Source organism: Pantherophis guttatus, chromosome 3, assembly GCF_059756535.1.
Source record: "Pantherophis guttatus breed Tessera chromosome 3, ASM5975653v1, whole genome shotgun sequence".
Classification (NCBI taxonomy): domain Eukaryota; kingdom Metazoa; phylum Chordata; class Lepidosauria; order Squamata; family Colubridae; genus Pantherophis; species Pantherophis guttatus.
In genome coordinates, this window is record NC_142065.1 from 53,969,344 (window position 1) to 53,988,501 (window position 19,158).

Consider the following 19,158-nt stretch of genomic DNA (forward strand, 5'->3'; position numbering starts at 1 on the left):
AAGGCGGAGCCGGCGGCAGGAGAGCACCGCCCTCACCGCGGCTTCAGCCTAGGAGCCGAAGCGCGCGCAGGAGGCGAGCCCGTCCGCCTGTCCGCCCGCCGTCGCCTTGACGCGCCTCCCTCTTCTTTTGCCGAGTTTGACAGGAGTTCCGACGGGGCTTTTTTCGCCGCAGGTCCGTAGAGGAGGGAGCAGCCGCTCACGCCGCCAACTCCAGCCGGGGCTCCCCTCGCCTGGCTCACTCCCCCCGCCCACTCGCCAGAGAGGCAAGGAAGCCGATCTCGACCCGGCGACCAGCTCTCCTCGGACGGCATGTCAGAATCCAGATCCCAGAGCACGGCGGCGGACAAGGAGTCTTCCAACCTGGTGGTAGGGCTCCTTTTGCTGGCCGTTTCCTCTTTGGTCTTTCTTTCTTTCTGTCTGTCTGTCTGTGACTGTCCCTCACTTTCTGATGCCCTTTCCTAATTCTCCCTCTTCTTCCTTCCCCCCCCCCCATTTGCTTTCCCTCCTGGCTGACCTGAAATCCCTGCCCTTGTTTCTCTCCCCCCCCTTCTCCTCTTTTCTGCTTTCCTTGCCAGGCCCAGCTGTTTGGGGGGCTGCGTTGGGGCCGTCTGGAGGAGCCCCTGGGATTCATTAAGGTGCTGGAGTGGGTAAGTTTGCTCTTTCCGTGTGCAACTTTTCCGCTTTTGCCTTCTCCGCTCCCCACCCCCCACCTCTCCCCCCCCACCCCTCGACCTGGTCCCCAACCTGGAAGGGAAGGATGACAATGTGCTAAAACTGTTGCCTTGGTGAAGTTTCATCAAGGGAAGGGGCCACACGAGGCAGGGAAATTGGACCTGGGTTGTGTGAAGGAGCCGGTTGAGCTGAAGGGGAGTGCCTTCTCGGGCAGTCCTTCTATGTGCAAAGGAGTCTTATGGACTTGGGGTATGTATGGGAACAGTGGCGAGCTGCGCTCACATTTCACTCAGGCGGGTTTAACCTTTTTGGAGCTCTGATTCTGCACATACCACGCCTTAACTTGTCCCTGAGCTCACAAATTCTCTCTCTTCTCAGCCTTCCCAAGAGGAGATTAGAAACTCTGGATTTATTTAGTCCAAAGCACAGACCAAGCGCCAGAAGACTCCCCTCCAAGGCTGTATTTTTGTGTGTCTCTTTTCACGGGAGAAGAGCATTTCAATTTCAATTTGATCGCTAGGAACACTTTCAGGTTTCTACCCTTTTTAATAAAAAAGTTAGAGGGGAAAACTGAATAAGCCTTAAAGGACCCAAATCGACTTTCTATTTCTTAAAAAAAGAAAAGAAAAAAGAAAAACCCACTTCCTTTTTTTTTTTTTTTTTACAAAATCCTGTTTTATATTATAAACATCCAAAGATAGCACTGTTATTGAGTAACATGCTGTACCACCATTTGTTCTATCTTTAGACAATAGTGGTATTACTTAAATGTGAAGAATACGTTTTGTCAAAACCATAGAGTTAATGATTCTAATTTGTATAATTGCACAAAGCGTGTTCAATACAGGTTCAGAATCTGAAAAGCATCAGGGAGGAACTGAGTGATAAGGGGAAAAAAACTTGAGCTAAAGCATTCTATCTAAGTGTGCAGCAGATTTGGATGAGTTTAAACTTCTGTGAAAACACATCTCAAGTACTTTAAAGATAATGCAAGTGGGTCCCCTGTAAATGGCAAGGACTTGTCTTTGCATGATGCATGGCTTGAGGACAGCAATATTTGCATTGCTATATGAAGATTCTGGTCATGGCAATTTTGTGCATTGAGTGACTGGTTAAAGCATTAGATTGTGAGAATAAACTAGCTCTAAAATCTAATGACGAATGGCACAAGTGGCCTTCCATTATACATCAAGACATTATTCTTCTTAGATATGCAATATAAGTAGCTGTTTGGGTCTTCCTTCATTGTTTCAAATGTGTGCATAGGCTTCTTTCACAGTCTGTGATTTTTTATTATGCTGTGTTGCTGCCTGACAAGGTCTTTAGATTCACTAAGCATTTTCAGATCTCGCTACACTTTTTTGCATTGTGATAAGACATTATATCAATCATCTCAAGAAGCTTCCATTTTAGAACATAGGCTAAAATTAGCATATGTTTAAAAAAGCAAGAAAGTTCTAATGACAAAGCTCCTTAGTAAAAGTCATAGTGACTGTATCTTGAAAGGATTCCTTTGTCCTAACAGATCTGTTCATTTTATTCAATGATAATGTCATAGCTTGGGAAGTGTTAACTACTGAAGAGCCAAAACCAGATTTTTCATGTTTTATTGAGTACACAGAGGTATTTTTCATGATAGGTGGCTGTACACACTGCTTGCAGGGGTACGGATAGTATTTCCTGAATACAGCATTTTCTTTTCTATATAGAAGCTTTTTTCTCAATTATATGTTTCACATCTAGCAAAATATTTGAGAGCCATGCTAGTTCTCTTTTTCCTGTATAGATAGAAAAAATAGTTGGCTCTAAATTCTTTGAAGTCAGCACTTAAACAGTTGCTTTGGGATAAGTCAGTACCGCTGAGAGTTTGAGCCTGATTTTTCCCCTGGTGCAGAAGTAGTGTTGAGTGCTGTCATTAGCTGTTACGTGAAATCTGGAATTACGGATAGTAATTACAGATTTCATGGAGTACTGGAGCTCATGAAAGCAAAGTCAGTATTGGCTGCCAGTAAACATTTCTGGATAAACTTTATTAAATCAAGACACAGGTAGTCCTCCACTTACAACAGTTCATTTAATGACCGTTGGAAGTTACAACTCACGATCATTGCAGCATCCCCATGTGATCGACATTCAGACGCTTGGCAATTGATTCATATTTATGAGGGTTGCAGTGTCCTGGGGGTTATGTGATCTCCCCTTTCAACCTCCTGCCAAGCAAAATCAATGGGGAAGCCAGATTCACTTACTAACTGTGTTACTAACTTAACAACTGCAGGGATTCACTTAACAACTGTGGCAAGAAAGATTGTAAAATGACCCAACACTCACTTAAGCCACAGAAACTTTGAGCTCCATTGTGGTTGTAAGTCAAGGACTATCTCCTGGTTTATTAGGATAGTAAAAAATGAGAGTCTGGCAGATTCAGTAGCTTTTTTTCTGAGCTTTTTATATTATATTATAATTTTGTTGCAACTGTTACTTTTAGTTGATGCTAAACATCATTTTATTTATTTATTTATTTATTATTTAAATTTCTATACTGCCCTTCTCCAAAATAGGACTCAGGGCGGTGAACAGCCAAAGTAAAAAACAATACATACAAAATTTAAAAGCAGTTTAAAATAATTAAATATTTTGGCCATAAATTAAAACAACCCAATTTAAAATCAATTTAAAATTAACTCAAGCCAGCCCAGCTAGTTGAAATAAATGGGTTTTCAGGGCCCGACGAAAAATCCGGAGGTCTGTTATTGTACGTATCTCTGGGGGAGGTTGTTCCAGAGGGTGGGCGCCGCCACAGAGAAGGCTCTCCCCCTGGGAGTCGTCAGCCGACATTGTCTGGCGGACGGCACCTTGAGGACGCCCACTCTGTGCGAGCGTACTGGCCGGTGGGAGGCTATTGGTGGCAGAAGGCGGTCTCGTAAGTACCCCGGCCCTAAGCCATGGAGCGCTTTAAATGTGGTCACCAACACCTTGAAGCGCACCCGGAAGACCACCGGGAGCCAGTGCAGCTCGTGCAGGAGAGGTGTTACATGGGAGCGCCTCGTCGCCCCCATAATCCCCCACGCGGCCGCGTTCTGGACCAGCTGGAGCCTCCGGGTGCACCCCAGGGGGAGCCCCATGTAGAGAGCGTTGCAGTACTCCAGGCGGGAAATGACGAGTGCCTGAGTGACTGTGCGTAGGGAGTCCCGATCTAGAAAGGGGCGTAAATGGCGTATCAGGCGGAACTGATAAAAAGCCCCCCTGGCCACGGCCGTCAAATGATCTTCTAACGACAGCCGTGCGTCCAGGAGGACGCCCAAGTTACGAGCCCTCTCCGTGGGGGCGAGTGATTCGCCCCCAATAGCCAGCAATGGCGTCAGCTGGCTATATCGGGACGCCGGAAGCCACAGCCACTCGGTCTTGGAGGGGTTGAGTCGGAGCCTGTTTCTCCCCATCCAGGCCCGCACGGCCTCCAGGCACTGGGACATCACTTCAAGGGCATCGTTGGGGTGGCCTGGGGTGGAGATGTACAGCTGGGTGTCATCAGCGTACTGATGGAACTCCACCCCGAAGCCACAGATGATCTCACCCAGCAGCTTTACATAAATGTTGAACAGAAGGGGCGAAAGGACCGACCCTTGTGGCACCCCACAAGCAAGGTGCCTCGGGGTCGACCGCTGCCCCCCTGTCAACACAGATTGCGACCGGTCAGAGAGGTAGGAGGAGAACCACCGCAGAACGGTGCCCCCCATCCCCAACCCCGCCAACCGGTGCAACATGATACCATGGTCGATGGTATCAAAAGCCGCTGAGAGGTCTAACAGGACCAGGATAGAGGAGCAACCCCTATCCCGAGCCCTGCAGAGATCATCCACCAACGCGACCAATGCCGTTTCCATGCTGTGCCCAGGCCAGAAGCCGGACTGGAGCGGGTCTAGATAGACAGCTTCATCCAGGTACCGGGGAAGCTGTTGCGCCACCACACTCTCAACAACCTTCGCAACAAAGCGAAGGTTGGAGACTGGACGATAGTTAGCCAAAACAGCCGGATCCAGAGAGGGCTTCTTGAGGAGGGGCCTCACAACCGCTTCTTTCAAAGCGGCCGGCAGGACCCCCTCACTCACTATTGGCCATGGATTATCACCTCCCCTTGATGTCCAGATGTACTCAGTGAATGACCTTCGTGCCCTGCGAGATTCCCCCCTCTCGCAGGTTTGGCCCTCTTCATTATCGAGGGCCTATCTTGATGACGGGCGTTGGAGCCCCGAGAGATGGCATGCAGCAAAGAAGAGTTTGAGGGGTTTTTTAAGTGGGTTTTTTAGTGGGTTTTTAACAAAAATTTTAAGGGGTTCGGGGGGGATTAGGGTGGGTTCTGGGGGAAATCCACCGGGTTCAAGACCAGCCTTAGCGAAGGGCTGCGACATTAGGGACGTAGAACCAGAGGTTGGGGAGGGGGTTGGAGTTCGATTTGAAGAGGGCTGTTCCATCAGCATAGTGAGTGGGAGGGGCAGATATGGCGGAAGCTGGGGACCACATCATGTTCGGGGAATGCGCACTCGCTATCTTAGAGCGATTGCACACTCCGGTCCCCAATGCTTTTCTCATTCCCCAGGCTGTCCAGATTCTCAGGGCCACAGCCTCCGGCTGATGTTATGCAATGCCAGGTCCGTTGTTAATAAAGCCCCCCTCATTCATGATCTTATTCAGGAGGGGGAGGCGGACCTAGTGGGCATTACGGAGACCTGGTTGGGCCAGGAGGGGGGAGTTCCCCTCGTGGATATATGCCCACCAGGCTTCCGTGCATTTCATCAGCCGAGGGCTCAGGGCAGGGGCGGGGGGGTGGCGGTTATTATAAAGGAAGCTCTGGATCCAAGGGAGACCACTGTTCCACAGATAGCCGGATGTGAGTCCCTCTTTGTAAAGTGGGGTCGTGGAGTACAGGTGGGCTTGTTGGTCACGTACCTGGCTCCCTGCCACGTGGCAACGGCCCTGCCCAAGCTGCTTAATGTTATAGCCGAGGTGGCAGTGGACACCCCCAGACTTGTTATTATGGGGGATTTCAACCTGCCATCTATCGGTGAAACGTCTGAGGTGGCTCGAGAGTTCATGGCTTCCATGATGGCCATGGACCTTACTCAGTTAATTCATGACCCCACTCACACAGGGGGACACACTCTGGACTTAGTTTTTGTCTCTGGTCAGTGGTTGAGTGGCCTTGATATAGGGGATATAGCCATCGAACCCTTGTCATGGTCTGACCACTCGCTCCTTCGACTGGACTTTCTAACCGCTGCACCCCGCCGCAGGGAGGCGGGACCGACCAGGTGGTTCCGCCCCAGGCGCCTGATGGACCCTGATAGGTTCCAGATGGAGCTTGGGCCATTTCCTGAGACTCTGGCTCATGACTCGGCTGAAGACCTGGTGGCTGCCTGGGATAGTGCGGCTGCCGGGGCCTTGGACCGTGTCGTGCCTTTGCGGCCTCTGACCCGGCACCGAACTCACCTAGCTCCTTGGTTCTCCGAGGAGCTTAGGGAGATGAAGCGCCGGAAAAGACGCCTGGAGAGTAGTTGGAGGACCAGCCGCTCCCAATCTGACCGAACACTGGTGAGGTCTCATATTAATCATATAATTTTGGTCTCTTCCAACACTAGCATCTGCTTTTATATACTTATTATATACCTTCCTACAGCGGGGTGTCAAACTCGCGACCCACAGGCCGGATGCGTCATGTGCTGGCCACGCCCATGCCCGGTTTAGCGAAGGAGAAAAAAGTCACAATACGTCAAATGACGACATGAGTTTGATATCCCTGCTGAGCTTTGCTTATTACAAAAGTCATGTGTATCTCTGAATAGAATGGTGTGTTAAATATGAATAACTCTATCAGCTTCAAGCACATTCTTATACTGTGGATTTCACTTTTTGGGTGGGGATTGATTTTATGTAGCTCCAGGCAATTTATATTGAAACAAAATATTTTTGATATATGTGGCATAATTGTTCTTTGTCCAATAATTAGGGGCAGACTTTAGTAAAACCATTTAGCTTTCTATTGGAGCTGATGGAATTATTTCACTTACTTTTCTGAAAGATGCTTTTTTTAAAGCTATTAGTTATATCTAAGGATTCTAATACTGCTTACTATCCTGCAAAAAAGCAAGACATCTTGCCTTTTTTTTTTTAATTTGATGCTTTTTCTCTTATAGAAGTTGAGTATAAACCTGGATATTTTTTCTGCAGTGTTGGCTCCCACAAGCTATTTCTTTTCTTTCAATATTTTGTTTAATCTATCCAAGAAAACATGCAACTTTAAAAAAATTGATCAGATGTGTGTATTGCTTACAAATAGTTTTTTCAAAGGTTGATGTGCATTGATGATTGATGTGGTTTTATTTAAACCCTTTTTATAAACCTTGGTAGTTGTATGCAATTTCTGCGGTCTTGGGATTGTTCACAGGAGTTGGTAAATGTGTTGTCTTGTTTAGACAAGTTTTTTTTTTCCTATTGATTGTTAACAGATTTAATCCTAAACTCTTCTCCCCTTTTTCTTCAGCTCTTTGCCATTTTTGCCTTTGGAGCCTGTGGTTCTTTTAGTGCAGAAACGGGGGCTACTGTGAAATGCACCAAGCTTCCCAAGGAGACAACTGCTATTACTGTGCAGTTTGGATATCCTTTCAGGTAAATGAAAAGCTGACTGAGTACAGATATAGAAGATATAATGTGAAACTAAACACTGTTGGTAATAGCCTCTGATAAAGGGGAAATGGTTAATTTATATTTCTTAGAGTTCTTTTTATGAAGATATCCGTAAACCTTTTTCAGTGACAAGTAATTCTTTAACTAGAATTGCTCAATATCGTAGGCTATTTTTCAAACCATTCCTCTGGAATTGCCTTCAATCTCTTAACTACTGATTCAAAATAAATTGAATTAAGCAGTGAATGAATTGTATCATTATTACAACAATGGCTGGACATTGCTCTGCATGGTGTTACATTCAGAAATCTCACTTAAGCATGTTAACTTGGATGTGCTATTCCCCCCCCTTTTTGGGGGGGGGGTTGTTTTTTTAAATGCCTCTAATTTGTCAGATAACTTTTGAGATTTTTTTTAGTTTTCAAAGTGATTTGTCATGCAGCATAGAGTATTACTACTCGGGAACCAAGGCCAACTGTGCCTTGATTGCACATAGCAGATTTTATAGAGCTCTGTATCCCTTTTCTTTTTTCCAGAGATTTGGAGACTGTTTGTGAAGGAAAATATAATTCATCCAAGACACTAGTGTATGCATGCCACAATAGGAACCACTTCTGATCCACTATTCAGATGCAGTGGTCAGCCAAGTGTCTATTGGATCTTTGATGGTTGAAAAAAAATTCAATGACTTATATAGTATAAATAAGCTGCATTCCATATATTGGAATATTCCCACATGAGAAAATGTTTGTTACTTAACACTAAGAGTGAATTAGAAAATGCATTGACCTGCAGGAAGAAGAGATGCTGTGATTTCCCGAAAACTTTGTGGGTAAAGAAGTTAAGCCAAATGTATTATTTTCTGCGCCATTATATCTAGAAGTATGCCGTCTGTTATTTTGTTTGGGGATATATTTGCTCAGTTCTGACAGCTAGAAATGAACCTTCCCTTCTCCCAAAACTTCAGAATCTCCAAGAGGAGTTTATCCTCACTAGAGACCTATTAAGACAAGGCAGCGTTACCACCAGCTTACACCACTGCATCTATTTAAAAAGGGCTCATGTCTGAAATATCTTGGTTAGAGACAACCAGAGGAGGTGAGAATTCTGTTTCTAGCTGGGTACCTTGCTTCCAGATCGGCATTATCACCCAGAATGGCAGGTGGAAAGCCCAGCTGCCTTGCACTTGTATTTCAGCATGTTGCTTAGGAGTAGTTTAATTCCTTTCCGCCACACCCCCACTGTGGTTTCAAATACATTAAATTGTATTTCAAATGATATGAGGGGGAGAGCTGGATAAAAATAATATTGTCTAAAACTTTGAGAGCACCACACGAGCAATTTTCATTGAGGAGTTTAAGCAGATGTCAATTGAATTTATGCACTTTATGGCTGTACTCTGTGGATTAACACCGGCAAATCAGAGTGTAGCAAAGTTGTATCATCTGAATTAAATTAAAATAACGATTACGGTACAGCAGTTCTGAATTGTTGTTTCTCTTTCTCCTTTGCCCTTACTTCCAGATGAGCGTTGCTATAGCAGGTTACTAGCTGTGTAGGAAACTGCTGTGTAGCCAGAAATACAATAAAGCATTTTGAAAACTCTCATTTGCTTTGAGAGGAAAAGGATTTTTTTTTTGTTACACACTTAAAAGCAGCAGCTGACCTGATACAGCTGTCATTTATTGAGGGGCATATAAAGCAGTAAAAAAATATCAGCAGTTCTTTATCTAAATCTTAGTGATCTAAGATTTGGTGGCCTTTGTGATCAGTGCCACTGCCAAAAACAAGAGGCAGCATTGGAGTATGCATAATATCCTTAATTTCTTTTTGGTATGCCAGATCAGATAAAAGGTTATATTTTTCTGGAGCACAAATCAACACTACGAAAACTTTCTACATTACATGTAGATGCTACCATAAGGCTTTTGGATAAACAGAAACAAGATCTAAGTTGGAATGAAATCAGTGCATGAAAGATCTAACATGGTTATATCTGTGTGCATCTTTCCCTCCCTGCCAACATCTGATAGCTATAAATAGAGGCATGTCTGTGAAGTATTTTAAAATGCCTTTGACAAGAAGGGGAACAAATTGGAAGGGTTGTGGTGGTACTGGCAGTGACAGTTCAAAACAAAACACAGTATCTTAATGAATTGTATATGGGTTGAAAAACATTTTAGGTGGAATAGATTCCTCGCTCCCCATCCTTTGAGGCCCCTTTGTCTCTTGAATTCAGAATTATGTTAGACATGGTTGCCAAGGATATAAACCTCTTTTCTCATAGATGTATCTTCATTGCAAGAAATTCTGTATATGCATTGTCAATTGTTAAACTATCATTACAATAAACGCATAAATTATGGTTTGCAACAGGGAAATCTCAAATAAATTCTTCTCCTTTATATTTTTTCCAAGATGTGTGTTCAATAGAAATCATGCTAAAAATAATACGGAAGTAGAATAAGGCAATCCGTGATGTGATACATGGATGTGTTGGAAGCAAGGAGAGCTTGCAAATACAGAAAGTTATTATATGCACTGGGAAATTAGATTTAGCTGTATTTTTTCTTAATTCATGCTTTTATTTTTTTTTGACTTTTTAAAATGTTTACATGTTTACATAACTTTACTTACTCCAACATATAAATGTTTATATGTTTACATAACATTACTTACTCCAAAAGGGTTTCTTCATATATAAATTGAAAATTTTAGAGCATCATCTCTTTAACCCATTAATTCTGTTAAACTTTTTCAAAGAAGGTTTAACTACTTTTTAATTCTCACTTATTAAAATTGGTAATAGGGTTTGAAAGAATTTGCCAAACAATTGTATTAGTGTTGTTATTGGCAAGAAAACTTGATTTATCATAAAGTCTTAGATGGATGTACACTAAACAGGACTGGATAGAATATGAGGTAGTCTCATAAAATCTGGAGCCAAGCTGTGTTGATCAGAATTTTTTTTCAGACTACTGTTTTAAAAAATTTGCTGCTTGGGACTTTTCATTTTTGTCTCTAAGAAAAATGTTTAAAACCTGCAAAATATTTTTAACAAAGGTGGGAATGAGGCAAATATATATTTCCCCCATGCAGATCTCTAGATGTTGGAGATATCCTGCAGCCTAATTCTTCTGTACTAGGTACTCAAATTACATTTAAGCTGTTTCTCTTGCTTTCGTTTTCAATTTGACCAGGTTGTATAAAATCCCATTTGATATGCCAGATTGTATCGAAGGATCAACTGCTAAAAGAGTGCTGCATCTCATGGGAGACTTTTCTGCACCAGCTGAATTCTTCGTGACCTTGGGGGTTTTTAGTTTTCTATATACTATGGCAGCTCTTGCAGTATATCTGCGATTTCACTCCCTCTATAAGGAGAATAAGAAGCTACCTTTTGCGGTAAGATCTCAAGTTTGGTTTTCAAGCTCTTTAGATTTCAAGTATTGCATCACAGAACTAGTTCTATACAAATGCAATTAATTTAAAGCAAACTCCATTAAAAATATGATTGTTTCTGAATATGAAATCCGAGAAAAAGGGTAGAAAACTCCATTATGTACATTTACAGGTAGTCCTTGTTTAACCAGGGATCAAATTAACATTGGCCTCATTGCAAAACATCACACACACACACACACACACACACACACACACACACACACACAGAGTCACATAATTGCAGTCTGGTTGTTTGGCAACCTGTTCACATTTATATTCACAGTTGCCAAGTGCTATGCAATAATGTGTTCACCATTTGCAATCTTCAATGGGAAAGACAGCAGGAAAGGTTTCAAGCTGCTGCTGCCTGCCAAAACTCCCTCTCCCCTCTGGGGGCTAGCTGAAAGAGCCTGCTTGCATGGAGCTGAAATCCTTCATGCCTGCTTGCATGGAGCTGAAATCCTTTAGCAGGGAGCTCTTTCACCCAGCCTGCAAAGACAAGAGGGGAGCCAAAATCCAAGCAGGATTTTCAGATGCTGATTGGAGAGGAAGCACAGTAAAGCAAGGGGTGTGGGTGCCTCAGGAAGGTAGGGGAAAGAGCCTAGGAGGCTTGGTGTAGGTTGCGTATGAATATCTCTCTGCTCAGAGGCTGAAAATCCTGCTTAGATTTCAATAGGGAGGATCTTCAGCTCCTGAATAGAGAGACACTTGTGCAGAACCCACAATGGATCTCCCAGGGTTTCCCCCAGCCCCAAGTTACCCCATGCTCCTTAACTAGGACTTTGACCATTGAACAACCATAAGATTGCTTAATCACCACAACTGGAAGTGCCAACATTGTTGAATGAAGCAGTCATTATATTTATTTGTTAAATTATTTGCCGCCTATCTCACCATGGGGTTACTCAAGGCAGCTTACAATAATAAAAAGGGAGACAAGGAAAGGAGTGTAGATGGAATAGAAGTAAAATAATAGAACAATGAAATAAACAATGGCAAAGGAACACAACAAGAATAAAATATTAATACGATAACCAAACAGGTGGATGGGTGGAAAACAGAGAGCAAGGGAGATGGGGGGATATGGAGTCTGCCATCAATCTAGCAGTCCCTTCCAGTGTAGAACTCCCCCATTTGGTCCCCAGACAAAACCAGGTCTTCATGTCATGTGATGACTTGTTTAATAACTGCTTTACTCAATGTCTGAGATTTCAGTCCCAATTGTGGTTGTTAAGTGAGGACTACTTGCATCCAGTTTTGAAGTCCTGCCCTCTTTGTTTTGTATTTTTCTTGACCTTGGAGTACTAGCACAAGAAGAATCAACCTATGCAACAGTATTATCACCTGATTCATGTGATGCGCTTAGCCTGGATTTGCTTATCCATGATTTGTTGAATAAGCTACAATTGGTTTATAAACCAATAATAGCTGATGCAGCAGCAAACAAACTATATTATGACTAGGTGCAGCATGTGTACCAGGGGTGAAATCCAGCAGGTTGTGACAGGTTCTGGAGAACCGGTACGGAAATAACACCTCTGGCTGGCCCCAGAGTGGGGAGGGAATGGGGATTTTGCAATATCCTTCCCCCAGGAGTGGGGAGAGAATGGGGATTTTGCAGTATCCTTCCCCTGCCACACCCACCAAGGCACGCCCACAGAACCTGTAGTAAAAAAGTTTGGATTTCACCACTGGTGTGTACCTTACTTACTATGGAGTGGAGTGATCATTGTTAGCCTACAAATAGTGTGAAATAACAAGCATGTCTGATTAAAATAAATGGTCTGCCCCCTCATTTGGGCATGAGCATTTTGGATGAAGGGATATAGCAGAATGGAGCTACTGTCATGGAGTATACTAACCATGACTCTCTCTCTCTCTCTCTTTCCCCCCTTCATTCAGGACTTCTGTGCGTCTGTCTCATTTACCTTCTTTTGGCTAGTGGCATTTTCAGCTTGGGGCAAAGGTCTATCAGACGTGAAAGGAGCTACACGGCCTTCCAGCCTTATTGCAGCCATGTCAGTATGTCAATTCAAAAATGCAGTGTGCAATGCTGGGGCCACTCCTTCTATGGGTTTGGCCAACATCTCTGTGGTAAGAGTTGCCTGGAAGTAATGTAGTGATTGGGAGGGAGAGGATGGGGACCTTAGCTGCACTATAGTCAATATAGTATCATTCCATTTTTTTAACTAAATCAAAGGCATTCTGACAACCAACGGGGTAGTCTGTTAAGTCTTATTCTGCACTAACTCTGAAATTATGCATTGAAAGAGGGTGAACAAACACCATCGTTTTTATAAACAGAAACTTCTGTTTAAGTTTGCTCAACAAGCAGCTGCTAATCAAGAGAAAGGCAAATCATAGTGCAGTGATGGCTAACCTTTTTGCCATTGTATGCCAGGAGGAGGTTCTCGTGCGTGCGTGCCCACACCCATAATTCTATCTGCCCTGCCCTACGCATGCACACGCAACCCCCCTCCCCCCCGCTCCTGGCACGTGATGGCCCAGTAGGCCCGTTTTTCTTTCTCACCTGGCTCCAGATCCTCTCTATGCATCGGGGGAGGGCGAAAACAGCCTTCCCCACCCCCTCGGAGGCCCTCCAGAGGCCTGAAACGGCCCATTTCCCAACTCCCAGTTGGACAGGAAGTGACTTTTTTGCTGTTCCCCAGCCTCCAGAGACTCCTAGAGAGGAGTTGGGAAATGGGCCATTTCAGGCCTCCGGAGGACCTCCGAGGGGGTGGGGAAGGCTTTTTTGCCCTCTCCAGATGCATAGAGAAGATCGGGAGCCAGGTGAGAAAGAAAAACGGGCCTTCCCCACCCCACCAGGCCCTCTGGAGGCAGGAAACAGCCTGTTTCCCTACTTCTGGTGGGCCGAGAAGGCCTGAAAATCAGCTGGCCGGCATGCGCATGCATGCCAGAGCTGAGCTGGTGTGCCCACTGATATGGCTATGGCACAGATGGCACGCATGCCATAGGTTTGCCATCACGGTCATAGTGATTAAAGAAGAATCAAGAATAGCATAAGCATACAAACATAAGTTTAGTTTAGTATAGTTATACTAAATACTTTGTCATTGCACATTACAACTAAATTAAATGCCGTCTTCAGTGTACATTATAACTATAAAAATAAAAACACAAACATACTTCCTTTACATTCTATATAATTGGAATTGAAAACCTGATATTGCACTATAGTACTATACCATAGAATTCAATATGGTTATTGCCCTGGGATAGAAGCTGTTTTTCAGCCTATTTCTCCTTGTTTTTATTATCCAGTACTGTCTGCCAGATGGTAATAGTTCAAAAACAGGGTGCCCAGGATTAGATGGATCTTTAAGAATATTTTGAACTTTCTAAGAACTTTATAAGAACGTATTTCTAAAAGATTACAGTTTAAAACATGGTATTTTAACATTTAAAAGGAAATATTGAAAAACAGCAGTGTGTTTAAAATAAAAGCCAGGCAATAGAAATTATTTGTAGAACCTTAGTCATCAATACAAACATGCCTAATAAAAACAACAGTAAAAATGTTATTTGGAAGAGGTACGTTTTTAACACCCTTCTGAATACGTATATTCCTTGGGAAGGATTTAAAATACACTACTACCCTCCGAGGCAGGAGAAAAAGAGAGGACTTTCCCTGCTTATTGTAAGCATAACCTGACCCTAAACTGGGTGGGGTTTATGTGCTACTGAATACAATCATTATTATTAAAATTCACATATGAGGAGTATTAGCACTTGATTGTTCAGTGGATAAAGAACAGACAAATAGACAGAATATCCAGTCAAGGCAGAATAATTTTGTAATGGACAGGCCGATTTCAAAATTATGTTCCTCTATGACTTTGGATCTCACAAACATAATATGAGACAGTATTGCTATTGCATATGAACATGTGTAAACCAAACAGAAGTTCATTGTTTTTCTGTTCTTTAATCATTGTGAAAATCTGAACAAGAGGGCATTAAAAAGTACTGAACTGACTTTATGTAAGCGTTCAGCATTCACCTATAACTGCTTTGTATTAACTACGCACTTCTCATTTTCTTCCTCAGCTGTTTGGTTTTGTCAACTTTATACTCTGGGCTGGAAATTGCTGGTTTGTTTTTAAAGAAACCCCTTGGCATGCACAGACCACCAACAAGGAAAATTCTGCTGAACAAGGGGCTGTTGATAAGCAATAAGGAAAGCCCACCCCCATTGAAGCCTTCTTCCCCCCCCCCCTCACAAATCAAGAACATGCAGTTTCTTTGCTCATCCCATGCAGGAAATGTGTCTTCTCTGCCATTTTTGCTACTGCTCAGCAGTCATATTGGCTTCCCTTTGTGACTGAAATGGGAGGCTTTTCTCCAGCTGCAATCATTTGGTCTTCTTGTGGTCGTAGATACACAGACTGTTCATAGTTACAACAAAACTCTTCTTTATTTGGATTTTTTATAAGCATATGCTACTGTACATTTTCACATTAGTCACCTATCTTAGGATGTGTGGCAATATGTCTTTACTGATGACTTTTATCATTATCTTTTTTTAAACGAAGCCAGTAGAGTTGAATAAGAACCTAGAGAAAACCAAATAATTAGAACCACAGAACTTGGGACAACGAAGTGCCTTAGAGAGAAAATATGTCTACTTTGTAACTATAAGAGCCTTGGTGGCGCAGCAGACTAAAGTGCTGTTAAGTAGCACAGCTGCCTGCAATTACTGCAAGTTTAAATCTCACCAGGCTCAAGGTTGACTCAGCCTTCCATCCTTTCGAGGTAGGTAAAATGAGGACCTGGATTGTGGGGGCAATAAGCTGACTTTGTATAAAAAAGAACACTGCTTAGGGGGGCCCGAAAGCCCTACTAAGCAGGTATATACAAAAGTATGAAGGCTATTGCTTAACGCATTGTAAGCCGCTCTGAGTCTCCGGAGAAGGGCGGCATATAAATCGAACCAATAAATAAATAAATAAATACAATAAATAATAGTTGTAAAAACAGTAACTTGCCACTTGGCTGAGCAGCAAAATAAAATTAAAACAAAATATTTTTTTTACCTTTAATACATTTGACGGCAGAAAGGAGTGTGTTACATTTCTCATTTTGTACTACAGAGTATACATATTCTAAACATATTTTTGCTTCCATTAAATATAATTGATTACAACTTAAGATACTGTTTGCACACAGGTGTCTTGTTCAGTCTTGCATGGCTAATATGGGAAAGTTTTTTTTTTTAATTGAAATAAGAGAAAGTCCTCATTGGTCATTTTGAGCCACAAAGGATAATCCTTGCCAATGTGAGCTGATTTTGCTATCCCTAGATTGCACACAAATATTGACCATCCAGAAGTAGCTTTAGTGAAATACTTCTATTATTCTAGATTTTGACATCTGTTTCAAAACTTCTTGAAATTTTGTTTTATTTTAAAACATTTCACAATATGAACTTCTTTGAGTATGCAGACTAATTCAATTCACCTGAAGTTAAGACAGCCCAAACTTGGCTAAGAAACATGGAGAGCACAGATGGAATTTTTTAATATATAACTTATGATATTGTTCAGAATCTTTGTGTTTTGTAATGGCCTTTAAATCCTCTGTAATGGAAATTGTTAATTCTTCATTTTTGAAATTGACTATCAGTCAACTAATGTATACTTGTTCATATCTCAAATTTAACTCCCATTTGGCTGCAATTAGCAACATCATTTGATGGTGACATGAGCCACCCTAATCACCCAAGTTGCTATGGGAATTCTTAAGGAAGCTTTTAGCATCTCTGGATGTCTCTTAGATAGAGGACAAGACTGCCAGAAATTAAGTGTAGTACAATAAATCTGCATTTTCCTTTCCTCCATCTTTTTCATTAGAAACAACTTGCTCTTGAGAATATCAGCTATTCTTCAGTTATTTCCCACCCCTCAATCCTCAAATCTCTGTTTCCATAGACCTAAACTTAAATGGGGGGGAGGGGATAGCTTTTAGGAAATGTGGGAGATGCCAGAGTATGGAAGGATGATTATTTTCTCTGTTGAATTAAATCTATTATATCAGACCTTGTTCTTGGACTTTCTCTTATTTCCACATCTTCTTTTATCAGAAAAGGGAGAAAAAGATCTTAATATTACTAATACTGGTGCTTTGTTAGGTGTGGGACCTTCATATTAAGCAGGTGTCCTTTGTATTTTTTGTAAACTTCATTTTCTTCCTGAATTTTTATTACTGGTACTTCTTCACCACAGTGATAGTTTTTAGGAAATCCTGTGGCATTTTGGCATTGAAACTATGATATATAGTCTCCTACTGGCCCTGCAGTGTCCTTTTTTTTTTATAGAAGAAAAAGATTACTATAAACCAAAGAAAACTGTTTGACTATCTTTTTAGAATGAGTTTCTCTGGTAGTCAATTATTATGTGCGCTTCTATCAACAAATTAGTCCATACCTAGACTAATAGCTTTTAGCTAATAGTGTGTTTACATAATCATTCATTTCAAGGAGTTCTATATTTTTTTCTGAAACACTGAACCTACAAATGTAGTTAGATATGTGTGTCTTTCATCTTGTTTATATCTTTGATTCTTTCTTCTGAATCTTACAGATTACTTGCTACCTTTGCAAAGATTTGTCCAACGTCCTCAATTAATAAAAATCGATGTCACGATACTAAGTGTTATCGTTTGATAGTACCAATTGAAGATCTGATATTTGTGCAAATATTGAACAATACTTTGTAAATTGATGCGGTAAACAGAAACAAGTATCTGGCACATGCTGTGCTGTCCCTTTGGCAGTAAATATTCTTTAAAAAGTATATGATTGTTGCATGCCATTGGTCATGCAAATTCTGCAAGCCACTTTCTGACTTAAAATATGCTTGCTTCTGTATTTGAAATAAATACAGTTGTGCTACATTTGGCATTACTTCTATACCCAATGTAGAAGAGAGCTGTATAACAGCTGACCAGGCAGCAGGTGCAGATACACCCATTACATTGAATCCAAAGCCATCCTAGATGATTGACTCACCGTCCTGAGACTGTATCTTGGGCATGACACAAGCTAGAAAGAATGAAGGGGCACTGCTTTTGCTGCCTTTGGGTTTTTGAAAGTTGAAGCATAGCATTTCTTACAAATTCAGTGTAGCAAATGGTGGTTAATGATGTGTAACTAAGATGCTCATGATGTCTATCTTCCCTGTCCTGGAAAAATAAAACATTTCTATTGAAAGTGGAGCAACCAATAGTTCATTATTGAATTCTGGGCATCCATGCTTACCAATTCTGCTTACTTTCTCAGGCATTTTACTCTTCTAGTGACAGGATATTGCATATTTTTACTCTCCTAGTGATTGTTAGTATTGTTCTAATAAAATATTTTGAGAGTTCACTTTGAAGGACTATACCCTTTATGTATACTTATAGTTTTGCTTTGATCTATGTCCAATCTAGTTCCTAAGTATAATGGCTTTAAACACTATGTTACTGAAGTGTCTATTTTCCAGGGATTAATTGACTGTTTTAGAACTTTTGTATTTGGTGTAGTGTATGACAAGCTTCACATATATTCACATACACAGACTTGTCAATACGTGGTGTCTTCTAACTTTTAAACTTATAATATGGTGGTCAAACAACAAAAAATGGTTTTGTCAAAAATTTGCAAGTAATTTTCTAGCCAAACTATTCTCTATGTTATATATTTTCTCTGTTAGGTTGTGGTTACATAGTGGAAGGGATGAAAAAGATTCCCAATGTGATCTGTATTCGTTATGTGCATTTAGTGTGATTGGTTGAGATGCCTAACCGAATAGTAATTATTCTATGTAGAATACATGCATGCGCCATAAATAGACAAATACCTATAAAGTATATAGTCAAAATTTTGGCATAATGCCAAAATATTCAGAACACAAGCACTTTTTAGGTTGCTAAATCTCTGACCATCAATTTTCTAAATCATTTGTTTCATTTTTACCTATTCTTAATAGAACAATTTGTTTCTAATGTGCAACTAAAAATATATTCTCTTTTTGGCAACCAAGTCAAAAATTGGCTGTCTTCTAAATCTTTAAAATATTAGAAAAGTGCTATCAAATTCTTGTTATATTCTTTTCTTCAAATTAAGCATATTTCACCATGTCCAAAACATTTGAGGAATTTAAAACATGGCTGTGTGTTTTATCTGAAAGATAGAATTATTTATTCTAACATAGATGGATAAAAATGACAAATTCAGTCTAAATAACTGGCTGACCTTGTGGCAACCATAATAATAAACCACTGATTGAATAGGCTAGCAATTGATTGCAGTCTGCCCTCGTCTCTAGTTTATAATGAAGCCTTTTCTTGCTCTCTTTACCA

General features: G+C 41.5%; 1 protein-coding gene across 2 annotated transcripts; it reads left to right on the plus strand.

Moving 5' to 3' along the window:
- Positions 1-28: 28 nt before the first annotated feature.
- On the plus strand, positions 29-17,461 carry SYPL2 (synaptophysin like 2). Of its 2 annotated transcripts, XM_034414764.3 has the most exons (6): positions 40-366; positions 576-647; positions 7,211-7,335; positions 10,554-10,758; positions 12,700-12,891; positions 14,866-17,461. In XM_034414764.3, exons 1-6 carry the CDS (start codon positions 310-312, stop codon positions 14,992-14,994), a joined length of 780 nt encoding a protein of 259 aa, XP_034270655.1. In that variant the 5' UTR covers positions 40-309; the 3' UTR covers positions 14,995-17,461. The 2 variants fall into 2 exon arrangements, with proteins under 2 accessions (XP_034270656.1, XP_034270655.1); XM_034414765.3 differs by lacking the exon at positions 576-647 and having other exon boundaries at positions 29-366.
- The last annotated feature ends 1,697 nt before the right edge of the window (positions 17,462-19,158 follow it).